Here is a 26,051-nt window from a genome sequence, read left to right as displayed (position 1 = left end):
TGGTCTCATGGATACACGAGACAGGATGCAGTGCACTCGAGTGCATCATGTGCATGTGCCATCTTGTTATGATGCTCATGGCCATGACCTCGCTCACTTGCAGTGCCTCCTTCCCTGGCCGCCTCAAAATATTTCTTTCGTCTTGCTGGTCAAGCCCATGATCTGTCCTCAAGATCTCCCACTGAGGTCACCAAGCTTTTGCTGAGCAGGGAAATACATTCACCTCTTTGACTATCATTCTTATCCTGCTCGCAAGAATAATAGAGAAGGCGTACTTCGGAGGATATATGAATAATAGCTATGCTCCTGTAATCTTCCGTCTATGTAGTCTAAAAGTAGAGTTTCTTTTTTCTTCTTTCTTTGATATAAGCAAGTTGAGTTCAGTTTCAGCTTTGAGGGCACAATGAGTTAAGCTCTGTATTATGTATCCACTTATTTTGTGCCACTGATTGGTTCACATGAGACAAAGAAAGACAGACAGACAGACAGATACGGTATCAGTGACCTGAAAGGCTGAAATCAATATACAGCAGCATTATTGAGTCTGCAAGATACAACTGCTAGCTAGGGTATGTATGTATGCGTTTATGTACATCATAAACACACGAATGTGATGTAGTGGTGTTGTCTCCACTCTCACTGAACCAGATGATGAAAAAGGCAGAGAACAATCACTCATGTTTTCTATGTATGTAAAGCATAATATTCACATGGTAAGTGCATGAATTTGATAAATCACCTCTACTTTTGTTTCTCAGATGAAGAAAAGATAGGAAAACAATAGTATATAATATTATGTTGCTTGCTTCTCAGTCCTTACACTCAAAACTGCAACGCCAGAAGGCTGAAGAGCAGCACAAACATGAGCGTGGCCGTGGACATGATTGGCCAAGATCTGCTGGAGTCACTGCAAATTAGCCGGTTGTTGTGGTACGAGCACACTGGTTGCTTCCTGAAACACAACAAGAACGGAACTTGTCAAACAATTCAGAGAACCCGATGCAGTTTGTCAAATTAGAATGACACTTGTAAGAAAGTGAAAATGTCCGGGCCTATTGTGGCCTATAGACATGTCTGCGCAGAAAACAAAGTACAAGTCAACAAAAAAAAGGAGTAGTTCTGAACTATATTATTCATCACCACCTAAATCCCTAAAGACCCTAAAACCATAGCATAAACACAGCAACGATACAGGGACAACAGCAGAGCAGACAGTTTCAGAAAAGAAAAGAAAAACAGTGCAGAATGGAGTTTGCTGAGGAATTGCTAGTATGACTTCTACGATTCCGTCGTGCCACTATATTTCTGTTTCATCTTGTCATTTTCCTCGACAACAGCTTGCAAAATGCATGGGCCACCGACGCATATAATTGTGTCCAGAATCAGATTCCTTGGCACTGAGATTTCGGGAGGTGAAGAAATTTCAGAGGCAGGTGATAGGATAAGGTTCAGAAACTGCCAGTTTGTGGACACACTGCTTGCTTACACCACGGTCCCAAAAGAATAGCATGAAAGGGACATGGGCTTTGTAAAATGTATCAGGAAGACAAGATTGCCATGGGAAGAAAACAATGACTGATTATTAGAAATCTGGCAAGTTGTTTCTAGTAACAGGTAGCTAATTTCTAGTTCCTTGATTTGTCCTCTAGATGAGATGAATTCTGCAGTTGACAGGATACCTCTGCTGCTTCTGAAACCTTCGTTTGTCTTTCTTCTTTTCTTATCTAGAAGACATATTTAAATGTACCATGATTTACTCAATTTAACCGTGGAACGAGATCATAAAACAAACATCATGAAGAAAGTTGCGTCTTTTAGATCAAGTCCATAAATTTGGTGCTGTTCTACTTCAACAGTGCATTAAGTTAAAGCGAGCACTACCGCATACAGTTTGTCAGATGAAAACGGGAATTTGCCTGAACTTATAGATTAGATTTGCGTTGGGACTTACTAAAGAGATTAGTAATTTGCAGGAAGCTACCTGGTGGAGCAGAATGTGATGATGTAGTCTGCGTTTTTGCAAGTGAAGATGCTGGTTGGGTCGTCGTAGGCATAGCTGTATGCGGTGGGGCAGACGGCCTTGAACTTCTTTGAGTAGAAGGTGGGCTGGCACGTCACCGGGTTCCCGTACAGACCTCGGCAGCAGTACTGGTCCGTGTCGAAGACGTCACACGCACTCCGGCACGCCACCGTCTGCCCGTTCACCTTCACCGCCAGCTCCGACGGGCAGCTCTGCCGCAGGTCGCCGTCGCACCCCGCCTCGGTGCAGTTGCCCTCCCCGTTGACCGGCTTCACCAACACCGGCAGGTTGAACCCGTCCACCAGGCTCACGTCGTAGTAGTCCAACGACGCCAGCGTGAACTCGGCCAGGCTCGCCGGCGTCGCGCCGGACGCCCCGCACTTGAGCGTGGTACCGCACGAGCCCGTCGCGCACGACCCATTGCCGCTGGCATCGAAGTTGCAGTCCGTGCGCCCCCAGATGCGGCCCGACCACCCCACCGGCGCCGTGAACACCATCGACTGCCCAGGCCGGAGCGCGAATCCGCCGCCGCCGAAGCTGCCGCCGGGTGACGCCGCCGGCCAGATGGTCGTCTTGCACTTGTTGATGATGGTGAAAACTCGAGCAGACTCCGCACACTGCGGTGCACCTGGCACATTGGCACTGGTTGTCACTGAATGAAAAAGGATGTCATTTTGAACGTGCATGCATGAATACGAGTAGTTATTTCCTCTCGTCACAAGTGAAGAGGGTCCTCATGTCCAACATTGGCGTGGTCACCGAAATGCAATTTCGATGGCTACTTTCTACTTTACTATACTTATAAAATATAGGTCAATATATTATATTACGAAAGTAGTATTAGGGATAAAGGTACAAATATATAGTTTGGTTTTACAGAGATATCAATAACGAAAATTATGTAAAGAGTTTGACTGCTAGCGGAGGATCAAAGTGGTCGTTTCAGTTTTTTGTTGACCGGAGAGAGAGAGAGGGAGTATCTTGATTTCTTGAATGCGACAACTAAAAATGGCATCTCCAGACGTATTACTTAAATGATGAAGGGGGACACAACGCTGGAAAATCTGATCCGACAAGAAGCAAATGAGACATGAGGGACAAAACGGTGACAATCTCCAAGTCAGATAGGCATAGGGACCAAACCTGAAACAATGCAGTAACACAATACACTTGAAGTGGGGAAAGAAGACAAAACAGAAAATTGAAGGGCCAAGAGAAAAAAGTAAAGGGACCTTCCTCAATCTTTTAGCAGAACAAAGTAAAAGTGAAAGAGCATTATCAGCTCCTACACTGTATAGTAATAGTGTACCTGACAAGAAGAAGAAGCAGAGGAGAGGCAGAGGCAGCAGAAGAGCACCTCTTCCTCTTGGGGTTGGGGAGCTCCCCATGTTTCGCTTCCAATCCAGAAATAAGCAGGGAAAACAGAAACCACAGAGCTCTTCAAGTCCTTGTGGCCGTTCGTTTAACTTGGTGTGCATGGAAACCGATGCCTGGGTTGGGTGTAAATTAATACTAGCATGGAGTTGAGGAGGAGGATGCCCAGAGAGGAGGCAAGCCAAGATCGAATACGTGAGGCAGAGGTCGGGCATGGCCAGAGCAGCAAGGTAAACCTACCTTGCTTGCATTGCAGAGAGAGCGTTCCCTGCTAGCAATCAACCTTCCTCAGATTCCTAGCTACCTTCCTTCATAGCCTTTCCTTCCTAAAATTTCACTGCTCCTCTATCTGGAAAAGAAAATGACCGTTTGGCTCTAGCTTCGTATAATCCAATTTATCAGTCAACTGGCCAGATGGTTATCTGACAAATGCAGCTGACTAGCTCTTCTTAATATTGCATGGCCACTTGTGTGTGAACCCATCCTAATAAAGCAAACTATACTATCACAGAAGAAGCAACAAGGACACTAATCAAAGCTTACGTAAACAAAAGCAAACTTACAGGTACTCTACTACCCATAGTAGGGATTATGGTTCATTGGCATACATGGTTCACGCGGTTTGTGTGTGTCAACTGTCCAACATTCATCAGTACCATGTGGAATTGCCACTGCCTGCAAATCTCTCACTCTCAAGAGAAGAAAAAGAACCCCAGTGGTAGCCGTTGTCGGAATCTGCAAAAACTGACAGGCCAGTCCATTACTCCCAAGTTTGTAGCCCCTTGAAATGAAGTCGCCCTTTTCTTTCTGCTGGGCACTGCACCTGTTCATGCAGGACGACAACTTCGGCTCTGAAACAGAGCAGAATACTATAAGAGAACAAGCATAGTTCAAGACATATGGCATATCAAACCAAAGTAACAGTTAATACTTTCGATGCGATGTTACCACATATAGAAACAAAAGGCTGCACTGGATATACTAAGGCTGCCATCATTGGTTCATAACGCAGGAACAGCTGTAACACCAAGGATGCCGTCATTGGCTCCTAATACTGGGGCAATGTTGCATGGAGGATGCACCTACTGGATCACAACTAATACCTGTTCATCCAATTAGCGATTGGATTATTACATTATCACACCACTTATCAATGCTCCAGGACAAAACAAAGTGATATGCCCACTACAGCAAAATACCACGTGTTGTACTCTTAGGAGCATTTTCATGGATCGTCAAGACAGATCAGTCATTGAGGTTTATTCCATAACGGTGTGCAAGGTTCTTGATGGCTCCATTTTGCATGACACTCTCGAGCATGTCATACTTCTTGCAGTTTCCATCAAGTAACTCCTGCTGCTGCTTTGCCAGTTCCTTCTCCTCTTCCAACTGAATCTGAGACATAGAGAGAACAGTTCAATGTAAACATTTTCATGTATAATATTCAATGAAAGGTCAGAGCAACAGCATCAAGAACCCAACTCATATCAATACTGTAATTAAGCTCCACCCAAGTGGTGCAAGGACAGTGCTTGGACAAGCACTAATCTGATAAGTCCATATAGTTTGTTTTTGTATACTGATACAAGTGAATCACACTAAGTATCATCTAATCTCTTCTCTGCAGGTCTGCCTTTGCCACACCCCCCCCCCCCCCTCTCTCTAAAATATCTAGTTCGAGATAAAGGGATGAACATATTAAGCATAATGTTTTGCAGATATTAATACTCCAGCTTAACAAATCATGCATCACTCTGAATATTACTTTTGAATGCACATCACTTCCCGATAGTTCCGTGCTAGGATAACAAATGGAGAACACTAGGTGGTTCCACCCTAGGATAATAAATGGAGAACACTGGGCTCTTACTCTTTCCCGTTTAGCTTACCCATGCTAAAAGCAGGGTAAGCAGTAAAACCATTTAATTGTTGATGATAACAAAGGAATTGACAGAATAGGCATGATTTTGTAGGCCTTGATGCAATGGCATAACATAAGCATGGACGAATGCCAAATATAAAACATACAAAAAAAATAAAGCGGTCACATACATAATTTCCCTACACCCAACTATTTTACCTTGATGAGTGACATATTCTGTGCTTCTTGCCTCTTTGTAAGGAGTTTCATTTTCTTCATTGCTTCATACCCCTCATCTCCTTGTTTTAGCCAGAGGAACTCTTTCTTAATGCCAGGGCAAGGAGGGCGATCCCGGAACATCTCAGCCTTTGCATAGGTAGCTTTTACAGGCCTCGGCATTCCACCAATTATGAATGGGAAATCATCCATCAATTCTACAGCGGCCTTAGCTTGTGCTTCATCATCCAATTCCACCAACACAGCCGAAGGGATATCATATGGGATTGTGTAGTTCACAATGAACTCCACTTTGACGACATTTGCACACTGGGAAAGAGCTGCTTTAATGACCGAGCTTGTAACTCGATGAGAAAGCTGGTCGATATATATCGTCCTCTTAACCTTCTCCTCGAATTCAACATATTGCTTCGAAGCCTGCTCCTTGGATGTGGCCATGGAAGGGCAACTTCTGTGGGAATAAGAATCAGGTGCAAGAAATGCTTTAATTTCTAAGCTTCCTGACGAAGACCAACATTATTCATAAGCAGTTTTGGAGCGCATTGTTCAAAAGAATCACAAGGTTTACGGTTGGAACAAAGGTGACAAAAATAAACACATGTTTGTTCAATTATTTGCATCAGAGGTCTGTTTATGTTTTGGTCATTAGGTAGGAACAAGCATCCGGATTTCTTTAAGGCCGCATCAGAAATAACAAACTAAAACAGGGCCCCAAAATTTTGTAAAATAATCTGAACCCACTTCTAATTGGGAAATCTTGCACTGAAAAAGAAGAAATCTGCGCTGACTGAATAGATGGAAAGAAAGATTAGAATTTGGGTGAGAACAATTAAGCGAATCCGTCCAATAAAAAAGTAGGTTAGGGTTCCTCACCAAGAAAAGAAGAAAGCAGACCCAAGGCCGGACCGGATGGATGAGCTCTCCAGTCCACGCCCGTCCAGCACCAGTAGAGGGCGGGAGAAGAGGAGGAGGAAGAGGGCGACGAGACAAGACTTGGGTGGAAAGATGCGGCCCCGCCAACGAACGAATTCGGCGGCGGCGACTCGACGACGGCAGAAGGACAGGGTGGTGGTGCTTGAACAGCGTTCGGCCCAAACTCTCTCTCTCCACTGCCACGCTCTCTTTTGTGGAGGCCCATCTAATCTAATTTGAGCCAGCCCGGTTTTCCTCTCGCTTCTCTTCTTCACCTCTCCGGCAAGCCAACCGGAATCGCGTTGCCGTGGCAAGATCGATTTTTTTGTTTATATATTTTTTTCTCAATATTTTCAAATTTACACTATCATTTTAAAAATTTGCAACAATATGCTACCGGACGAGATCAACTCCATAAACGGACGATACCTTGTGATCCCTATCTATCAGGTAAAAAAAAAAAATTGGCTGCCATGAATGGGCGAGATCCTACGCCAATAAATTCACTCAAAAGATGTCACCCAGATAAAATCGAAAGTTAAATGAAAAACATAAATGCATACGTACAGACACAAGCGAAATACCAAAAAGTGTCACCCGTGTTTGTACGTGTGCGTTCATATTTTCCATTTAACTCCTGATTTTATATGAGAGTATAAGAGTGGTCTAATTTTTTTAAATATTTTTATGCCTAAACTAGATCTCACTAGAAATCCATTTTAATTAGTTTGATCTAAAAATCCTAAGTCAATATTTAATTAAAATTCTCCAAATAAAACTACTTTATAACTTATAGAAAATTTTAATGCCTCAAATAAATTCTCAAAAATCAGAGAAAAATTACTAATATTCTTCTCATGTCATGTACTAATTTATAAAAATATTTCAACCCTAGGTTATTTGTGAAAAAGTAAGTTTCTCTGTAATGCTCAACTTATATGTATTTTTATTTTTAAAATGTCATGTGATATTCTCTTTTTAATTCAATTTGAATTCAAATATGCATAAATTTATCCAATTACAATCGTGTGGATCGTGCATATGAAGACATGCGTGTTGCACGGCATACGCGATATTAGGTCTCGTCCTCGTCAAGTACTACAATGCATTTGCCAAGCTATGATACAGGGAGGGGTCGACAAAACTTAGTGAGGAGCTGAGATACAGGGAACTAGGTTTTAGGGAGGAGCTGAGCCTAGAAACGAGCGATCACGAACGAGCGAAATACCGTATCGCCCAGACCCACCAATGCAAGATCTCACCTGTTAAGCGGATGAGAGTAAGATCTCATCCGCTGAACGGGTAGCACGTGGTAGTCACTGGTTTTATATTACCTAACAGGTGGGGCTCATAAGGTGTCGCTTATTTATAGAGTGAGACCTTAATCTCGCTTGATGAATGATCGATGATATATATATATATATAATTCGACAAGCCTGTCTCCGGCGAGCAAATTAGAAATTATCATCGGAAATTGAAACTGGGCTGGCTCTGAACAGCATAACATGTGAAGCTTTGTTATGCAAAATCTCGTCCACTGAACAGGTGGCACGTGGTAGTCACTAGTTTTATATTACCTAATAGGCGGGGCTCACAAGACGTCACTCGTTCATAGGGCGAGACTTTGATCTCGTCCGATGAACTATCCTCTTGACTGCAGGTGGATCCATCGTCTCATCTGGACCACATCACATGTGCACAGCTCATCATGCATCCACACCGCACCACTGGTGATTGATTAACAAACTTTTGAGAGGGGCTGCGGTTGCAACAATAATGATTATGATGTATAATGATGATTACCACTTGTAGGTAGGAATTGAAGGATCTCACTATCTCGGCACTGATTAATACATACTGTATGTAACAAGAACATTGTACGTACTAACAAGAAGCAATTCGAGCGACCAATTTATTCCCCTGATCGATCGATGACACCGCAAAGAATTGGATTGATCGGTATACTAGAACGAATCTCTGTCTTACAGCCATTAGGAATGGATACTCATAGCCATGCATGCATATATGAGTATGACCGACAAAAAGAAATAAGAAGAGAGAGAGAGAGAAGGAAAAAGAAAAGAATTAACAAAAACAATACATTTGGAAGCGATGATCTTGATCCATCGAATTTGAGCTGAGCGGAATGAATAATTTAGGAGTAATGGCAGGCCTTTTCGAGGGAGATCGGCTTGTTGAGCTTGGCGGGGTTCATAAGCACCTTGCACTCGATGCCGCGCGTGAACCGCGGCTTCACCAGCGCGCCCAGCACGTAGGCCCGCGAGTGCAGCGTCGTCCTCAGCACCATCGGCACCGGCGCCACGGTGCCGCTCGCTGCCTTTCCTCCTGCTCCCGGCGCCGCCGTCAGCGTCGGGCCCCCGCCGTACAGCGGGACCTTGTTCCCTGTGACGGCCACGCTCACCGTCCGATGGCTGCTCCGCGCCTGGTAGAACTTCTTCAGCTGCATCATCGAGTTAAGCTTCATGAATGTTTAGTAAGTAAAAATTTGTTTTTTCTTTATTTCTTTCTCTCTTCCTTGAAAGAATCGGGTGAGATCCAACACCCAACAGCGAATGACTAGAACATCTTACGTCTCCGGTGGCGAGCGTGAGCTGGCTGTAGGAGAGCTCGAAGGGATCGGCGGTGACATGGATGCCGAAGAAGGTGCCCTTGTTTTTGTAGGTGAACTTGACGGTGGAGTTGGTGGTGGCCATGTCCGTGGGCACCAGCGACGCGTCGGTGCCCGCCTGGATGATAAAGTTCTCGAACGTGATGCTCTGCGACAAAAGGTTGAACCAATTCAGCGATGAGATGGAACTGTCCGGATCCATACTATATACGTATGGTATGAATCCTGAAGAGAGAGAGAGAGAGCGGGAGAGAGAGAGAGAGAGAAGAAAATGTACCAACCTTGATGACGATCTGCGGCTTCTGGGATCTGCTTGCCCCCCAGAGCACAAGCGCGAAGAAGGAGAAGAGCGCGACGAAGGCGAGGACGAAGACGAGAAGGTAGTAGCATCGCTTGGGCACTATCCTGGTGTGCTCCTCGTCGTCGAGGAGGCCCTCCTCCTCGATGATCCCGATCTCCTGCCAGCCCTTGCCGGGCGGCGCGCCCTTGCGTCCTGGCGCCTTGTCGGCCTTGCGCTTGGGGTGGCCCGAGAAGCGGCTGGAAGAGGAGGAGTGGAGCGGGGACGCCATGGGGCTGAGCGCGGGCGTGGAGTGGACGGAGGTGGCGGTCTTCTCGCCGTCGTGGGAGTCCCGGGAGGGGCTCTGGACGTAGTAGACGGGGCGGCCGCGCGGCGGGGAGCGCGGCGGCGAGGAGGGCGCCAGGCTGGTGACCTCGGAGTCCGTCTTGGCGTGCGGCATCTTGGCTTCTTGGCTCTGCTGATTGGCGAGCTAGATACAATTGGCAACCACAGCAAGAGGAGGAGGAAGCTGAAGCTGGTGGCTAGCAAGGCAATGAGTACTATAAGAGGGCTAATTAAGCAAAGCAGGAAGAGGGAGATATAGTCTGCTGCTTCTGGTGACCGACTCTAGTGTAGCAAGCAAGCAAGGAAACTGCACGGATCGGAGATAAAAGGAGTCTGCTACTCTCGACTCTGGAGTGGACTGGATCATCTTCCCCTCTCATTTCCTACCATACCAGCCTATTCATTCAGCCAAGTGTTTGATGCACAAGCGGCGATTCGTCGGTTGCCAGACAGTTCATGTGAGGCTGGGCTGGATGGATGGAATCTCAAGGCTGTCCACGTTGCTTTTCTTCTTCCCACGTGGCTAAATTGAACCACTAGAGCCATTCACCGACACACTGCAACTAAGGATCCGTTTGGTTCAAGGGATGAGGTGGGATGGGATGGGGCGATCCCTGTTTTTGTGGTGTTTGGTTCAGGGGCAGCAGGGATGGGATGATCCCTCGTAAGGAATATTCTCTCAATATACTGGATGAAGATATCCCTCAAAATTGGTGGGATGAAGCCATCCATCTTTACTAATCATGCACATTAGTAAAATGATTAATGATATTAGTATGCTTTTATTACTTATTAGTACATATTACTATGAGATTAGAATTTGTAAGGGTTAATGTACTAATTATTACTAATTAATGAGCTAATTAGAGTATGATTATGGTTAATTAGTATATTTTATTGTTAATTAGTAATGACTATGGCAAGAGTAACATTAATATATATTGGTGCATGTTGATTAGTGTATTATTAATAATTATTATTTAAAATTAAAAAATATAATTAGTTGATGATTCTCATCCCCATCCGTCCTCGTCCTTCCAACCAAACAAAAAAGAGACTCATCTCATCCAACCAACCAAACAAAAAAGAGGATCATCCCATCCCTAAAAACAGGGACGGTCCTATCCCATCCCACTTTGTCTCCCAACCAAACGGACCCTAACTACACCTATCTATCTATCTGCTGCAATTACGAGGGAAAAGATAGGAAACACACCAACATGCCAAGACCAGCAGCACTTCAATAAACAATGTACCGTGCCTTCTCAAACCGAATAAAACAATATGCAACACCAGCCGTGCATGCTTCAGGTTCCATGATCAACCAATAGTTTTTGCTTCCATGTTCTGACTTTAACTCACCTAGAACGCAAATTGGAGTATTTTCTTTCCTGCTACACACAACAACTTCTATATTACAGCAGTTTGTTTCTGTGACAAAAATTACTGGCTGATAAAACTGGATTTTCATCAATAAGCACCTCTTGGTATACCTTGCACACCACGAGTCGCTTCAGCACTCAACCGACACAAACCTTGAGATTATGAGAGGGACAACATTTCACAGCTATATCGAAACTGAAAGAAGGCGTCGTCAGAGAGTTTCTGGAGGAGACTGAGTCTGCCCACTTTCAAGCAACATGCTGCGGCTGCAGTAAGATCTTGTTGTGCTCGATGACGAATGAAGAGACCTCATGTCGCTACTGTGGGGGGTCAATTCGTTTCGGTGGACGCCACATTTGCTGCTCCGAGGATAAAACCCCCCTTCTGCATCTTCCATGCCCTCACCAAAGCTGCCATTCCCAGGATCTAGCCTCTCCAAGAGCATCCTCAGCACCTGCCTGATGGATGGTCTTTGCCGCCCTTCTCTCTGGGTGCACCACTGGACAATGCCAACCACCAAATGCAGCTGATCCATGTCAACCATCTCCCTGATCGCAGGGTCTACTATTTCAGGAGGGATCACACCAGAAGATAGGTGCATCTGTGCCCACTCAACCAAGTTCTTGTTGTCTTGGATTGCTCTGCGCCCAGTGACAAGCTCCAGCAGAAGCACGCCATAGCTGTATATATCACTCTTCTCTGCCAACTCTTGAGTTACCACATATTCAGGATCCATGTACCCTGCAGTTGATTCATGACATACATGAGCAAGTCTATTGATACCTGCTCTACGACCTTTAATGGATGTGTTCTTTAAAGTCATTGCAGCAGTGCAGAGTCCCAACTTTTTATCTAAGCTGCAATCTAGCATCATCTACCAAGGTTGTTGCAACTTTACTGTAGATTTTGAGGATAAGTAATTGAACATGAAGGTTAAATGCTCAGTTGCATGGTTGCTCTAGCCTCTAGCTGATTCATAATACGAGAATTCACCTGGGGTTCCTCGTATATCTGTGTTCACAGCTTCAAAGCTGACAGTGCCAGTTCTTGATGCATGTGCAAGGCCAAAATCAGCAACCTAAGTACAAGATTGACAAAAAAAAAAAAATCAGAAAGTACTAACCATGACTTATAGAGGTTAATCCGTGAATCACAAAACCATACCTTGGCAACAAAATGCTCATCTAAAAGAATGTTGCTCGACTTGATGTCTCTATGGCAGAGTGGAGGATTACAAAAGAAATGAAGATACTCCTGAAACAAGAAGACAGCATGAAAATCCACCACCATGCAGTAAAATGCATTCAAAGCAATCTGTTCATAAAAAAACAATGATAATTAAATATCAAAGGAACTGATGACAGGTAGCTCATAAAAATCCCAGGATAGTATACATGTGCCGGAAACATGATGGGTGCCAGCAGTGCCAACTGCCAAGCATGTGCCGGAAACATGAACTACGGTCCATGGAAGCCTCAGCACACATAAATTGAGTTGTATATGTACCACTAGTCAATGCTGTCCTCCTTCAACACGACAAACCTGTTACTCCTATTCAGAACATCAGGGCAAGCGCGAAAGCTACTTATGGAAATGTGAAGAACAATGCACCATAATTCTAGCCTGCTAAAGATCACTGCAGTGGCAAATGGTACAAAACTAGTCAACAGTGCGAGAAAACAAATTATATGAAGCAGGACTACAGACATAAGCCAGAAAATATTTATCTGTTAAGCAATCTCATGTTGGTATAACCATACACAACAAGTTAATGTCCCCTATCAGTAATGTGCCAGCAATTTTTTCCCAAGACAACATGGATGGACAATCCTAATTCCTGAATGCTACTGTGAGAGGCAAAACTAGAAATCAAACCAAGAAGGGGTAAAAACGCTATCATGTTATATGCAATAATTGTTGAATCAACTTTCAAACAGAACTTCCAGACAGAACCATCCCTTTCAGAGAGGGGGGGGGGGGGGATGATTCATATTCTACACACAACAATAGATGAGTTCTTTAATTGATTTTCAACTAGGACTTTCAGAGATGGGCCATCTCCCAGAAATATCTCAAACTACTCTTCCTTCAGAATTTGATAAGGGCATCTCAAGAACTAAAGGTATTTCTATGGATGGCCTGGACCTGAGGCGATTGCTCTGTGGGAAAGAGAAGGGGGTGGAGGAGAGGTGCCCAGCTATAGTGGTGTAACTCGCCATGCTTGAATAATTAGTTATGTTTTTCATGTGAGAAATTAGAGTTGTGAAGTGCAATTTCGGTGCTACTAGGCATGATGGAGAATATGTTAGTTGTGGTGGAGAGATGGTTCCCAAGAAGGATACCTTCTGATATTTGGGATTGATGCTACAGAAGGATGGTGATATCGATGAAGATGTTAGTCATAGAATCAAAACCGGATGGATGAAATAGCGTCAAGCTTCTGGCATCCTCTGTGACAAGAAGGTGCCACAAACGCTGAAAGGTAAGTTCTATAGGACGCGATTCGACTTGTGACATTATATGGCGCCGAATGTTAGCCAACTAAAAGGCGACATGTCCAACAATTAAGTGTGGCAAAAATGCGTATGTTGCGATGGATTTGTGGCCACAAGAAAGGATCAAATCCAAAATAATGATATATGTGATAGGGCAGGAGTAGCGCTAATAAAAGAAAAGTTTGTCCAACATCAGTTGAGATGGTTTAGACATATTCAATAGAGGCCTCCAGAGTCACCTGTGCATAGCGGGATACTAAGTCGTGCTGATAATATGAAGAGAGACAAGAGTCGACCAAACCTAACATGGGAGAAGTCTTGAAGGAATGGGATATCCCCAAAGAACTATCCACGGATAGAAAAGTGTGGAAGTTAGCAATCCACGTGCCAGAACCATAACTTATGCATCACACTTGTTATACCGTTATTACTTTTATTTTGTTACTATTACTAGTACCTTTATTATCATTATTGTTTCCACGTCATCTTTTTACTTGGATCTTGTGGATTCTATCTCTAGCCTACCCCAACTTGCTTGGGATAAAAGCTGTTATTGTTGTTGTTCACATGAGAAATTTCACCGTGTGTTGTATCTTGGCTTGATGCTTTTCTTACAGATGCTGTAGCAATTTTAATGAGTACAGTTAACAGCAAGTAAACAACACCACTACCCTAGGCTGAGTACAGTTAACAGCAAGTAAACAACACCACTACCCTAGGCTGAGCAAACTAAATGAAAACGTTTTGAGATAGATCAATCGATGAGATAAAACAGTAGTCAAATACTAAAGTTACTATAGCAGTGTTGATAGGAAACTTGATGCATGATTACTGAATAGTATTTTCCCAGTGTTTTGTCTAAAATACGAACAAAAGACAAGGCAAATGGAGCAGTTACATTTGCAGCAGAAAACTTACCAGAGCATTGGCCACTTCTATTGCAATATGTAGTCTAGTCTGCCAGCTTAATGGCTTCCTTCCAGACGCTGTAGAAATTCAAATCAGAACACCTAAAAGCAGCCCAATATATGTTTTATATACACACAAGATTTGAATAGATGAAATCATACAGTGTAGGTGATCCTTTAAGCTTCCATTAGCCATGTATTCGTACACGAGAAATCTGAAAAGTTCAAATATAAGAAGACCACGATGTATGAATTGTAGTACATGAGAATGCAAAGGAAACATCATTACCTTTCTTTCTTTTCAATACAGAAGCCCTTGAGGGTCACAAGATGGCGATGATGCAACCTAGCCAAGAGTTCCATTTCCCGACAGAATTCTTCTTCGGCTTGTCTTGAAACCTTGTCCATCCTTTTCACCGCAGCGATAGAGCCATCATTAAACTGAGCTTTATAGACTGTTCCAAAACCTCCCTTTCCAATAACTGTGCTGAAATTGTTTGTTGCTTTCATTGTTTCTTTGTAGCTATACCTTTGAAACATTGGTGATTGACCTGAACAGCAAGGTAAACAGAGCGGTTTGCATAAAAAATAATGGAAAAAATATGATGATCTGATTAGTATTACTTTTATCATACCAAAGCTGTCAGTGCTCAATGGTAAAAAATAGCAGACTATCACATTCTTATGATGTGTTAGTTCTTCCCACAACAAGCTTGACACAAGAGAGCATAATTAGTTAGCGTTATACAAAGTTTCATATGCCCATGGCAACATCAACATATGAACCAGAAAATAAGAACTTTAGCAGTTTGAAGGAAGAAAATATACATGATTAGTGAGACCATGAACAGGTGAAAGCCAAATTCGTGTGTAGCTCAGAGCAACTTTGCTAGTGTGAACTACCGTTTGATGTAGAATAGAAGCATGTGCACAAACCTTCTGGGCATCTCCAGGATTGACTCTGGTGAAATGCGTTTTCCGGATTCTGAGTAGGGAAGCCAGCGTTCTTCAATTCCTTGCTCTTTCTACGGATCAGTGCCACTAAGATGAATTGCAGAAGCACGGCGAGCAATATTACCCCTATCCCTATCCCCGGAATAACTGTAATCCGGTAATGCTGGTGATGTTTCTGTGGAACAGTTTTGATCTTTGGAGCTGGAGGACCAACAGTAACATTTGGAGAGGCTGCCGGAGTAGATGTGACAGATGATGGTCCTGGTGTGCGCCCAAAGTTAGATACAAGTTAATGGCTGACCATCTATTGAGCATAATCAAAATGCAGTAATAGTAATACCTGGAAGGGTGGTGATTCCTCGAACACCAAAGAAGCATGTGACAATATCATCATAGGAAAGAATACCCTCCTGAGTCGCAAGCGTTACAAAAATTGCGTTGCGGCACACACTCAGGGCAACATTATCATCTGACTCAACGAGGCGATGGAGGTAAACGATGCCATAATTCAAGCATGTCTTGCAGGTAATATCCAGCGAAAGAGGGCCCCTGCAGCTTCCAATGACATCATTGAAATTCGGGGATTGCATCATTTCCAGAACAGTGTCCCGCCCAGCACACTGATACGAGACCCTGATTTTCGGGCCTAACCCGCAAAACACATCGGCATCGGTTGGGATTCCGTGTAATTTGAAGGTTTCGGACACTGAGCTGAAACAGAACTCCGCGAAGGCAGGAGGGACCCCCAGCCTACCAGTGGCGTTGGCGTACCGAGCAATGGAAATGGCAACAAATGCATTGATGTAGCGGCAGCAAGCTGCCCGCTGGGTTGGATCGGAGCACGCAGGCGAAGCTAATGTGAAGTTTGCCCAACTAAAATCCAAAGGGCATTCTGTAGAAGAAAAGACACTACTTTTAGTAAAAGCCTAATAATCTGTGAGCAACAAGGCATGTACAAATTCGGTAAAATCATATCCATTGCTCTATTGGTTCCACTGGGCAATCTGCATTGAATCAAGTAGCAGCTCGCCGAGGAGATAAAATGCATACAAAGATGCTATTTCTATCTTATCATCGAGCATTCAAGGTCATGCTAAGCGTATCCTAAAGATCAAATCGGGCATACATCAGTCGCATGGAAAACAGAAAGTGCGGGCGGATCGCTTTGTAGCTCATACATCCTACAATAATCATCGCTTTTTGATCCCCAAACATCAAGAAACCACCACCAGCACTGGTTGGTAATGAATAGTGTTGTAAAAACAAAGAAGCGGAAGAACTAACCTCCGACGGCGGTTGCTGCGGGGCTTGGGGAGAAGAAGAGAGGGAATGAGAAGGACAGTAACAAGAGTAGCAGTGGAATGGGAGAGGAGGAGGAGGAGCAGCGGAGGGGCAGCGCCGGCATTTGGAGGCGTCGAGGGGGGCGCAGGAGTGTGGAGGAAGGAGAAGAGAGGTTTTGGATCGTTGGGGCGGCTGGTCGCGACTCGCGAGCGACAATGGTTTCTTTTCCGCGTTGGTTCCAGCGCTGGCTCTCCCTAGGAACTAGGAAGAGGACAGGGTTTTGCTGCATTTCTTGCTCACTGCTCCACGTACAGTTCAGGAATCTCACATACACCCCTGCAAAAAGTTGTTCAGCTGTAATTGATCTATCTATCCTGCATGTCCAAGTTTTTAGAAAAGTCAGCCTAACACCATTTGGGCATCAAACTTTGCCACACTAAACCATCTTTTACCTACCTATCTCTGCTTCTAAACGAAAATAGAGGTAGATAGGTAAATAGATTTACTAAGATGATAGAACGTGGTAGCAAGGTTATCATGTTTGATTTAGAGGAAAGTATGAATGATGAATACTTGTAAGGGATTGAAGTATAACATGCACATACACCACTGTACGAAAGTAGTATGTTTTGAGAGTCAACTATAGAAATGAGTCTGAACAATTTGATTTTTCAGCGGTTTAGACGATATACAGGGGGTTAGGTGATATACTCTAGCTGATAGTTTTTATATAAAGATGATAGCATGTTTACTGGCATAACTTAATAACAGTGTCAGCATGTTCAATTTAGAGTAAAGTACAAGTCCTCGTTACAGAACTATATTTGCATGCACCGCCGTATGTACTCGTATCATTTCCAAATTTAAAAATCCAATATAAATTTGTAATTATTGATCAAATTTGTAACATTAGACTCCGGTTGTATGTGACCGGAGGAAGTTCCAGTTCATTCATGAAAAGAGGGGTATAGAAATTAGTGGGTAGGCAGGGTGCTTATTCCAAAATGTGCAGAAAGTCAGAATGGGGAGTGTTGCCCTGACGGAGTGCTGACCATGTCGCGCAGAAAGGCGGCAGTAGGTAGCGAAGAGGGATTTCTTGTGCCCACTCATCACTCAGCCAATTGAATGGTACGCGGCACCCTTAATTTAAGCATACAATGTGCTTAAATTAAGTTGTTGGTAATTTTCCTTGTGAAATTGTATGAACTACCACAGAAAATGAGCAAAGACGGTTTATTATGTGGTTGTTTATTGCTTCAAAAGAATTATATGGTTATTTACACTTGGGAAAATGCCCTTTTATATTTAACCAGTTAATTAGCACATGTGCTTAAATTATGTTTGGGTTCATGGCCACAGTCCATACTATGTCACACCATAAGTTAGACAAGTTTGATCATGTAAGACACCATTAGCCGTAATTGTAGTAGGATTCCTCTTCTGCACTTTGAGTCCTATACGTTGTGGACTTGAAAAGAAGCATGTCAAGGTGTTCTTAGGCTAGCAAAATGTGACACCAAATTTATTTGCCACACCATAGACCAGAAAAATATTTGGCAAATATTGGCGACTGTATGCTATCAACCAAACATGAGTTGGGCATTGCAGTCTTGCAGGTGAGGGACAATGAAGTCTGTGGGGTCAGTAGCTAGTCCTAGTAAGTATTTTGGGTTTTGTTCTTGTTCTTTTAAGATCCACTGGGCCAATTGATGTAATACAGGACTTGTATACCTAGGTACACTCGGTATGCATGGGAGTAGTGTGGATATACAGTACAATTGATTGATTGATTGATTTGTAGTGCACCGGCTTTTCAGGTTGGTTTGGTTGACGGAGATGTAAAAAGCAGTTGATTCCTTGCTTGCAACACATGTGATCAGATGGAGATTGGGTAAAACTGGGCAACTAGGTGAGCAGACATGTTCGGTTTGGTTGACGCCTTTTCAGATTGGTTTGGTTGACGCAGTTGTAAAAAGCAGTTGATTCCTTGCTGAGAGTGTGCCGTGAAAAGAAATAGAGCAGAATAATATAATGATGATACATACACGTAGTACGTACAGTAGTAGAATGATGAGATGAGACGACGGCTTGGAGCTCAAGGGTGGATCCATCGATGCCAAACTGGCAGGGCAAGGTCGCAAGGATGAAAAAGGACGGACGGGCCAGGGTCTGCCCTGACAAGAGTAGAGAGGCGCATGCGTTGCTTCATCGGCTGAGCCTGCGCCGCACATGGCCACCACTGACTTGGTGTTGCTTGTTTCCGCTGCCACGCGATGGCCATTGCCGCCGCCTCCTTTTGCCGCCGCGCTGCACCAGCTGCGTCCCTCCCCCTCCCCCGGGGACGCGGACCACGCCCCTGGATGGACCCCGGCCAGCCAGCACACACGGCGCCCATCATCGCGCCGCCCAACCACGAGGGCTCCGTCACCGCGCAGCTCAAGGACAAGGCCACTGGTCTTGTCTCGTCTGCTCGTCGTCGACTGCTGTCGTGTGTGGCAAGGGAATTGGGATTCCATTCCGCGCAGAATGGCGTTCGGGCCCTGATCGATGCTGTTCTGGACACATACGACTTGAGTAACGACGTCGTCTGGCTGTGCCACTCATTCAACGGCAAATGCTTAACCTTCACTGCCTTACCTACGTACGTAAGCTAGCCATTGCTGCTTTACGAATCCTGCTTGCACAATTTTAATGTTTGTTGTTCTAACAGTACCATTAGTTCCACTCATGCAACAGCAACCTGCCTTGAACGTGCTCAAGGGAAGGAGATCCAGGCGTTCCTGGAATCAAACCCATCAATCTGCTCAAGGACACGATCAGCCAGAGGCAGCTCCTGGTCGTCCAAGCAGGGGAAGGAAGCAGCCCAATGTAAGCTGCCTGTTTATGAAATTCCATAACTGCTGCTATATGTACGTAAGAGTAGTTTTTAGTTACCTGTACATGCGATGAGATGGGAGCGAGGGGCGGCCCATGGACTCGACGGCCCGGTCGCTGGTGCTGATGAACTTCTTCACTAGCACCATGGTATTTCCTTACTGGGTTGCGAACCCAGCGTAGCTCCTCCGTTGGTGAGTCAGCCCCGTCATGGACTCTACCCGCCCGCGCTCGAGTCCGCTTGATGGATCACAATGGAAGAGTTGTGTGCTTTGTGCTAGGAGTTTGAGGTTTCATCAATATTTCTAATACACTTGTGTACCTATAGATTATAGATTTAATATATACGAATATATAGAGTATGCTATAACTTGTATCTAATACTGAAGCTTAAAAAACCAGAGAAGAGTTTAGAGGCAAAGAAGGTAGAAGAAGCGACCGTGATAATCCAGTGCAGTTGTGGCTCAGGCTGCAACCTCGAAGCAATGTTTCATCTTTTTTGGGCTCCCATCGATTGCTTTAACAGATCTACTGTCTTGAGAGAGCTTTGATTTTGTGGTGTTTGCATGGTACTCTTGTCTCTTGAGGTCACTTCACTGTAAAAAATATCAATATCACCGTTGATTAAAAAATACATTTAACTATTTATCATTTTTATTAAATGAGTAGCGACAGATTTACCATTCTAACTCACTGTCAGTAACTCAGTGACTCCACATGTTAGTGAGAGATTAAACTAGTACACGATAAAAATAATAAATAGTTAAATAATCATAAATATGATCCTAGGCAATGGCAATAGCATTCGGCCGTTCTACCTTAAGTACTACACAGATGAAAATCAATGGAACACTGCAATATATGCAACCATTGTCGCAACTAAAAAAAGCTGTAGGAAACGAAAACATGTTTAAGAAAAAACTGATGAAACAATATTGCATCGTCGTATGGAGTGCAAGCTTTGAAAGTTGAAAAAAGAAAGGTCAAACAGTAGAGAGCACAAGGATCTGTCTAAAACAATAAGAAAAAAATGAAAGCTGCAACGCATGGGTAGGAAGGAGCACAAATTGTCACGTTGCGGCTGGGTTAGTTTTATCCGAGCGACGTGGCCTGAATTCGTCTGTCGGCATTCACCAGTCATGGTCATGGACTTATGGCCTGCGACACGGCATGCACGCACCCGGCTTATAAGGTACCAGCAGGGATGGTTTATCTTAGGTTTTTATAGGATAACATCAATTCACCTGTTGGCATTCATTGCCGGTTAATAAGTCAACAATATCTTATTCCTTCCGCACGACTTATGAATCAGTAGTGATGGCTCATCACGATCGGTCTATGAGAAACTAATAGTGATGGGCTGATATATAAGCTCAGTTCTATAGTAATACTCATCCATCGATCTAGCCTCAGTCACCGGTAATGTAGGATCGAGATAGCCGTAGATGGCTAAATATTTTTTAAAAAAATTGATGGTCTTTTTTATTTTTAAACCTAACATACCTTAAAATCAAATGAAAAAAGAATAAGACAAAAGCAGATTGCAAGACTTCTACAACGAACGCTCATCTTCGATGGATGAGAACCCTAGATTTCATTTAATGCCATATAAAAAGTCATAGTGCAAGAAAGCAATCACTTAAAGTAACAACTCCTGAACATAAGAGAACTAGCAAAAAAAGAGATTATTTAAGTTGATGAATTCAGATGGTTGAAATTATTCAAGACCAACTCATATAACAAAATTAACCCTCTAGCAACAAAAAGAACACCTCTTACAAGACCAAAAGGAGTAACTCTTAAGGAAAACAAAAATCAACAAGAAGTACCAAAAACTTGCACTAAAAGAAGAGAACCAAAAGCAAGAGACTAGAAAGAGATGAACTCAACCATATAAAAAAAATACTCTCTTCATTAAGCTCACAGGAACACCCTCTTTTGATATATTATAAAGTGTTTTTCTTACAAAAGCTCTCACCTAAACATAGATTAAGCATTCCTCTCATCCTCTCAACACAACACAAGTGAAATACTCTCAAAAACACTCAAATATTCAAGTGTTGTTACCAGTCATACTCCTCTATTTATAGGCATAGGGGGCTTGATTAACTCTTAAGCAATCATATCTTAAATTGTCTTTCACTTACAATGCACTCCCAGTGTACCACCAGGGTAGTTTCGTCCAAAATTTTCTCCATCCATCGAATGATCGTGGTGCTTTCATGATTTAGTCTCGTCTCAACACAAGCTTCACGATGATGCCACGCGCACTTCATACTCCTGCGATTTTTACAATCAAATCGAGAAATCACCTTGCACGCCTCTCAAAGTATGACTCACAACCACTTACTTACATCTTATGTAAGTCTTGCGATGTCGATATGTGTCTTCTATCTTGCGATCTTCACCGTCAGCAAGTTTCTCTCGCTCCCGATACCTCGGGTCGTCTTATCACTTGTTCCGACATCCCTTTCGCTTGACTTTGTCAACACGGGTCTTCATCCTACATCTCATACTTTGTTTGACCTTCATGCATACAGCTAGGATCACCTTTGACTCCGTCCGAATCCCTCAATCATCCAGTACTAAGCTCCTTGCTTAGCCCCGATCTTCCCGCTATAGGTCACCAAGGTTTATACACTATCCACACATCATGAGACAAGCACGTATGTACTTACAACGTCATTAACTTCATCATAAGTTAGTCGAAATCAAAATCTTTGCAGAAATGACACATCTCTGAAAAATCATTTACGCCGAATGATCTAGTGTTCACTCCTCCTGAGCTACAGAACATCCAGCGGGTACTTCTTCTTCGGACCACCTATCTTGCAACCTCTTTGCAAGAAATACTTCGATGAAGTATCTGATGTTCATCTCTTTAAACACTGGACATCTAGCGAATACAAGTTCACGAGAGTCAGTTTGCAACCTCTTAAAAAAAGCTTCAATGTTCAGTTGACTCTATCGTCGGACCATCTCATGTATACTTTAATCTTTATCTCTAGAATGAAATACTCCGACGTGTACATATGCGCATCGTCGGACCATCTGACGCATGTAAATCCACCAAAACTAACTTGCAACCTCTGTGCTAAAAATGCTCTAGTGTTCACTGTAGCTATTGTCGGACTATCCGGCGTATACTTCAACTTTTTCTTCCGAGTTAAAATGCTCTAGCGTGTACACCATCTGAACACTGGACCATCCGGTGAATTCAAAATACTAATCGACGGACTATCTGACGTGTACAATTTTACTTAACTCGGAGAAAAACACTCCAATTCTATTCCCTTTAGAACTTTGGTTAATTATAATTATAATTATATTATATATACATGTTCATACAATTTAATAATCATCAAATCAAGTTCATATCTTATCAATCCTTATCGTACATAAACACAAGATATTTCAACATGAGTTTTCAATCGCAATCAAGATAGGATTAAAAAAAAAAGAAAGCTGCAATGCATGGGTCGAGGAAATGGGTAGGAAGGAGCACAAATTGTCACGTTGCGGCTGGGTTAGGTTTTATCCGAGCGACGTGGCCCGAATTCGTGTGTCGGCATTCACCAGTCATGGTCATGGACTTATGGCCTGCGCCCTGCGACACGGCATGCATCCACCCGGCCGGGGCCCCTTCAGTTTGTCCGTTTTCTTCAATTTCTCGCGTCAGACAACAAGAGCGGAAAAATCTGTACTTTGAGCTGAGTTACTTAGAATTCAAACGGTCTGACGTGGCACTCCATAAACCGGTCACTTGTCTCTTCTTTTTTCTTTTAAAAAAAAGAACTCGGGTGGCCCAAAAAAACCGAAGCGACAAGACGGGCGGCCAAGGTTTTTTTAGAGTGGAACGCACACTCACACCCACACAGTGCTCGTATAGTCACTAGCCGCCTGGCTAATTACTCACTTGATTCGAAGTTACTGTATGATAGAATTTCCTTGCGAAAAAGAAAGAAAAGACATACTAATAACAGAAGAAGATACCCATCCTATCATCGCTGGTCCGTAATGAGATGGATCTCTCTGCCAGGTGAAGGGAGAAACAATTCGACAGATGCAAGCTGCTAGCGTCACTGAGCAGTGGGGTGGGGACTTGGACTAATCATCGCTAGCCACTTTCCGACGGATTCGCATCTCGCCACGACCTGCGCACATTGTGGCGGGCAGGCCAGATGGAGACGCAGGTGAAGTAAATTTTATAAAATCTAGCTCTATAAAAAATCTTTTTTATGATATATATCTATTTTATTTTTTTCTGCTTAGTTATTAGATCACGAAAATCTAGCTTTTCGTGAAAATCTTTCTAATAAGGTATTATAAAATTTGTTTGGAAGGCAGAGAGGGTATCGAATCTATTTGCTCTGCACTACACGCCCACGACGAGATGCAGAGGAAAGCAAATGGAAAGAACGTTTCTGAATCAGATCACGTGAACGCGATGCGTTATCAATCGCTGTGCCTGCCATTATCTCTCCATACACCACCCCATCTTCTCTGCTAGATGGATCGAACCAAATTACAGTGACCCAGCAAGCAGACTCAAATTACCGACTACTACAGTAACCCAGTAACTCTTCTCTGCCAGGCTACTACTCCCTCTGCTCATTAAAACTGTAAAAAATTAAAAACGATAAGTATTTATAACCGGTGAAGAAGAGAGTATAAATTACCGACTACGTACGTGGCTGGCTCAATCAGATTCAGAAGGCGAGCCAACTGGTACTAGTGGAGGGCGTGGCTAGCTAGCTAGCAAGCAGGCAAGGACAATCAATTCAGATGGCAATAAGCCCCAGGAGCACTGCCCTGGCCACCGCCCTGCTCGTCGTCGCCGCCGCCGCCATCTGCGCTGCTGCGGCTCGGCTGCCTCCGCCTTCGGCTACGAACGACACTAGTTTGTCCCACTACTTCTACGTGGAGTCGTGCCCGCAGCTGGAGACCATCGTGCGCTCCGCCGTGGACAACGCCATCCGCCTGGATGTCCGACTCACCGCCGGCCTCCTCCGCATCTTCTTCCACGACTGCTTCCCTCAGGTTTCTCTCTTCTTCCCTGTTAAACTAATTAATCACCAGCTTCGAATCCATCAGCTGATCGTCATTTCTGTATGCTGATCGATGAGCCTATGTATATGCATGGTCGACGGATGTGCAGGGGTGCGACGCGTCCATCCTTCTCGACAATGGCGAGCGGCTGCTCGCACCCAACGTGGGGCTGCAGCAAGGGGCGCTCCAGCTCATCGAGGACATCCGCGCCAAGGTGCACGCCGCCTGCGGACCCACCGTCTCCTGCGCCGACATCCTCGTCCTCGCCACCCGCGACGCCGTCAACCTGGTATGTACCTCCTTCTTCCTAGCTAGCTAGCTAGTTACAGTACTAGATTACGATGTAACACCTGCAGGCCGGAGGCCCAGCCTTCACCGTGCCCCTGGGTCGCCTCGACAGCCGCGCGCCCGCTTCCGACAGCGACGTCTTCGCACTCCCGCCACCGACCAGCAGCGTCGACGAGCTCCTTGGCGCGTTCAACAGTAGGAACCTCTCTGACCCCGCCGACCTCGTCGCGCTCTCCGGCGCGCACACCGTCGGGAAGGCACGGTGCAACTCCTTCACCGACCGCACCAACCCCCCCAAGGACGACATCTCCAGGTGCCTCTCCGAGTTCTGCTCATCCGGCGACGGGAACCGGCTGCGCGACCTGGACTTCCTCACGCCGGAGGTGTTCGACAACATGTACTACATTGACCTGATGCTGAACAAGGGGGTGATGCTCACCTCCGACCAGGGGCTGGCCAGCGACGGTCGCACCAGCTGGCTCGTCAAGGGATTCGCCGACAACCACTGGTGGTTCTTCGACCAGTTCTCAACCTCCATGATCAAGATGAGCAAGCTTAAGGGACCGCAAGGAAACGTCGGCGAGATCCGTGGCAACTGCTTCAGGCCCAACAGCCCCGGCACCGCTATCGATGCCGGCGCCGGCGGCGAGGGCCTTGCAGCCTCTGCTTGACCTTGCTCGAGATCACCAAACATTAATTAGCATGGCATGGTCTAGCTAGCAAGCTTCAAATAACATAACTTTGGAAATAAAGAAAAGAGGAATTTCCTCCTTGGATCCCGTACGTTGTCCCTCCGCGCTTAATTTATTTACCACGCTTCCTGCATTAGATTTCAGGCGCCGGCATATGTCAACACGCCGCAGCCGGATTAGAGGGTTTTGGGGTGAGGTGATTCGGTGCCGGATTTAGAGGTTGGCTGGGGGCGGCGGTTGGCGGCGGCTTGGTGGTGTGGCGAGGTAACAACAGCGGTGTCGCTGGCGAGTGATAGGCGGGGTTAACGGCGGGAGAGCATGACGCGATGAGCGTGGATCTGACGACGGGAGAGCCGTCGGAGATGGTCGAAGGCAGGTGTGGCGGGGTAGGCGGGCATGAGGAGGATGAATCGGCCGTCGTCGGAGGAAGAAAGAAGTATGACGGTCTGATATTCATCCGATGGTTGATATG

At 44.6% G+C, this 26,051-nt stretch overlaps 5 protein-coding genes across 10 annotated transcripts; 1 reads left to right on the top strand and 4 right to left on the bottom strand.

Annotated features, from left to right (window-relative positions):
• Positions 1-501: 501 nt before the first annotated feature.
• LOC133887980 (pathogenesis-related thaumatin-like protein 3.5) lies at positions 502-4,481 on the bottom strand. Of its 4 annotated transcripts, none has more exons than XM_062328038.1 (4): positions 4,343-4,481; positions 4,003-4,245; positions 1,982-2,648; positions 502-952 (listed from the first exon to the last, which is right to left on the bottom strand). In XM_062328038.1, the coding sequence occupies exons 1-4, from the start codon at positions 4,434-4,436 to the stop codon at positions 823-825; spliced, it is 1,134 nt and encodes a 377-aa protein (XP_062184022.1). In that variant the 5' UTR covers positions 4,437-4,481; the 3' UTR covers positions 502-822. The 4 variants fall into 4 exon arrangements, with proteins under 4 accessions (XP_062184022.1, XP_062184024.1, XP_062184025.1 ...); XM_062328040.1 differs by having other exon boundaries at positions 4,326-4,465; XM_062328041.1 differs by lacking the exon at positions 4,343-4,481 and adding an exon at positions 3,330-3,510 and having other exon boundaries at positions 3,635-4,151.
• Positions 4,300-6,617, bottom strand: LOC133887983 (ASI1-immunoprecipitated protein 1-like). Of its 3 annotated transcripts, XM_062328044.1 has the most exons (4): positions 6,366-6,616; positions 5,475-5,943; positions 4,594-4,789; positions 4,300-4,497 (listed from the first exon to the last, which is right to left on the bottom strand). In XM_062328044.1, exons 2-3 carry the CDS (start codon positions 5,928-5,930, stop codon positions 4,640-4,642), a joined length of 606 nt encoding a protein of 201 aa, XP_062184028.1. In that variant the 5' UTR covers positions 5,931-5,943; positions 6,366-6,616; the 3' UTR covers positions 4,300-4,497; positions 4,594-4,639. The 3 variants fall into 3 exon arrangements, with proteins under 3 accessions (XP_062184028.1, XP_062184029.1, XP_062184027.1); XM_062328045.1 differs by having other exon boundaries at positions 4,300-4,789; positions 5,475-5,940; positions 6,366-6,617; XM_062328043.1 differs by having other exon boundaries at positions 4,300-4,789; positions 6,366-6,615.
• Positions 6,618-8,286: 1,669 nt separating this feature from the next.
• On the bottom strand, positions 8,287-10,110 carry LOC133887981 (uncharacterized). The gene is made up of 3 exons (XM_062328042.1): positions 9,315-10,110; positions 8,996-9,181; positions 8,287-8,865 (listed from the first exon to the last, which is right to left on the bottom strand). The coding sequence occupies exons 1-3, from the start codon at positions 9,768-9,770 to the stop codon at positions 8,560-8,562; spliced, it is 948 nt and encodes a 315-aa protein (XP_062184026.1). The 5' UTR covers positions 9,771-10,110; the 3' UTR covers positions 8,287-8,559.
• A 743-nt stretch (positions 10,111-10,853) lies between these two features.
• On the bottom strand, positions 10,854-16,895 carry LOC133887978 (probable receptor-like protein kinase At1g49730). The gene is made up of 9 exons (XM_062328036.1): positions 16,680-16,895; positions 15,736-16,287; positions 15,378-15,656; positions 14,731-14,992; positions 14,604-14,656; positions 14,452-14,519; positions 12,203-12,292; positions 12,032-12,116; positions 10,854-11,779 (listed from the first exon to the last, which is right to left on the bottom strand). Exons 1-9 carry the CDS (start codon positions 16,798-16,800, stop codon positions 11,250-11,252), a joined length of 2,040 nt encoding a protein of 679 aa, XP_062184020.1. The 5' UTR covers positions 16,801-16,895; the 3' UTR covers positions 10,854-11,249.
• Positions 16,896-24,248: 7,353 nt separating this feature from the next.
• Positions 24,249-25,666, top strand: LOC133888849 (cationic peroxidase SPC4-like). The gene is made up of 3 exons (XM_062329221.1): positions 24,249-24,590; positions 24,709-24,888; positions 24,956-25,666. The coding sequence occupies exons 1-3, from the start codon at positions 24,336-24,338 to the stop codon at positions 25,556-25,558; spliced, it is 1,038 nt and encodes a 345-aa protein (XP_062185205.1). The 5' UTR covers positions 24,249-24,335; the 3' UTR covers positions 25,559-25,666.
• Positions 25,667-26,051: the final 385 nt, after the last annotated feature.

This window comes from Phragmites australis, chromosome 13, assembly GCF_958298935.1.
Source record: "Phragmites australis chromosome 13, lpPhrAust1.1, whole genome shotgun sequence".
Classification (NCBI taxonomy): Eukaryota; Viridiplantae; Streptophyta; class Magnoliopsida; order Poales; family Poaceae; genus Phragmites; species Phragmites australis.
The sequence above is the reverse complement of the archived record's forward strand: the minus strand, read 5'-3'. Positions and strand labels throughout refer to the sequence as shown.

Coding starts and splice junctions, on each gene's coding strand:
- LOC133887978 (XM_062328036.1), bottom strand. CDS start 16,800: ATGCCGGCGCTGCCCCTCCGCTGCTCCTCCTCCTCCTCTCCCATTCCA. Junction 14,993..15,377: donor ATCCTGGAGATGCCCAGAAG/GTTTGTGCACAT, acceptor CTTGCTGTTCAG/GTCAATCACCAATGTTTCAA. Junction 11,780..12,031: donor AGATATACGAGGAACCCCAG/GTGAATTCTCGT, acceptor AATCAACTGCAG/GGTACATGGATCCTGAATAT.
- LOC133888849 (XM_062329221.1), top strand. CDS start 24,336: ATGGCAATAAGCCCCAGGAGCACTGCCCTGGCCACCGCCCTGCTCGTC. Junction 24,591..24,708: donor TCCACGACTGCTTCCCTCAG/GTTTCTCTCTTC, acceptor ACGGATGTGCAG/GGGTGCGACGCGTCCATCCT. Junction 24,889..24,955: donor CCCGCGACGCCGTCAACCTG/GTATGTACCTCC, acceptor TAACACCTGCAG/GCCGGAGGCCCAGCCTTCAC.
- LOC133887980 (XM_062328038.1), bottom strand. CDS start 4,436: ATGACGGCATCCTTGGTGTTACAGCTGTTCCTGCGTTATGAACCAATG. Junction 4,246..4,342: donor GCCTTTTGTTTCTATATGTG/GTAACATCGCAT, acceptor GCTCTGTTTCAG/AGCCGAAGTTGTCGTCCTGC. Junction 2,649..4,002: donor ACACAAACCGCGTGAACCAT/GTATGCCAATGA, acceptor CCAATGTGCCAG/GTGCACCGCAGTGTGCGGAG.
- LOC133887981 (XM_062328042.1), bottom strand. CDS start 9,770: ATGCCGCACGCCAAGACGGACTCCGAGGTCACCAGCCTGGCGCCCTCC. Junction 9,182..9,314: donor AGCCGCAGATCGTCATCAAG/GTTGGTACATTT, acceptor CTTTTGTCGCAG/AGCATCACGTTCGAGAACTT. Junction 8,866..8,995: donor TCACGCTCGCCACCGGAGAC/GTAAGATGTTCT, acceptor TCGATGATGCAG/CTGAAGAAGTTCTACCAGGC.
- LOC133887983 (XM_062328045.1), bottom strand. CDS start 5,930: ATGGCCACATCCAAGGAGCAGGCTTCGAAGCAATATGTTGAATTCGAG. Junction 4,790..5,474: donor AGAATATGTCACTCATCAAG/GTAAAATAGTTG, acceptor TCTATGTCTCAG/ATTCAGTTGGAAGAGGAGAA.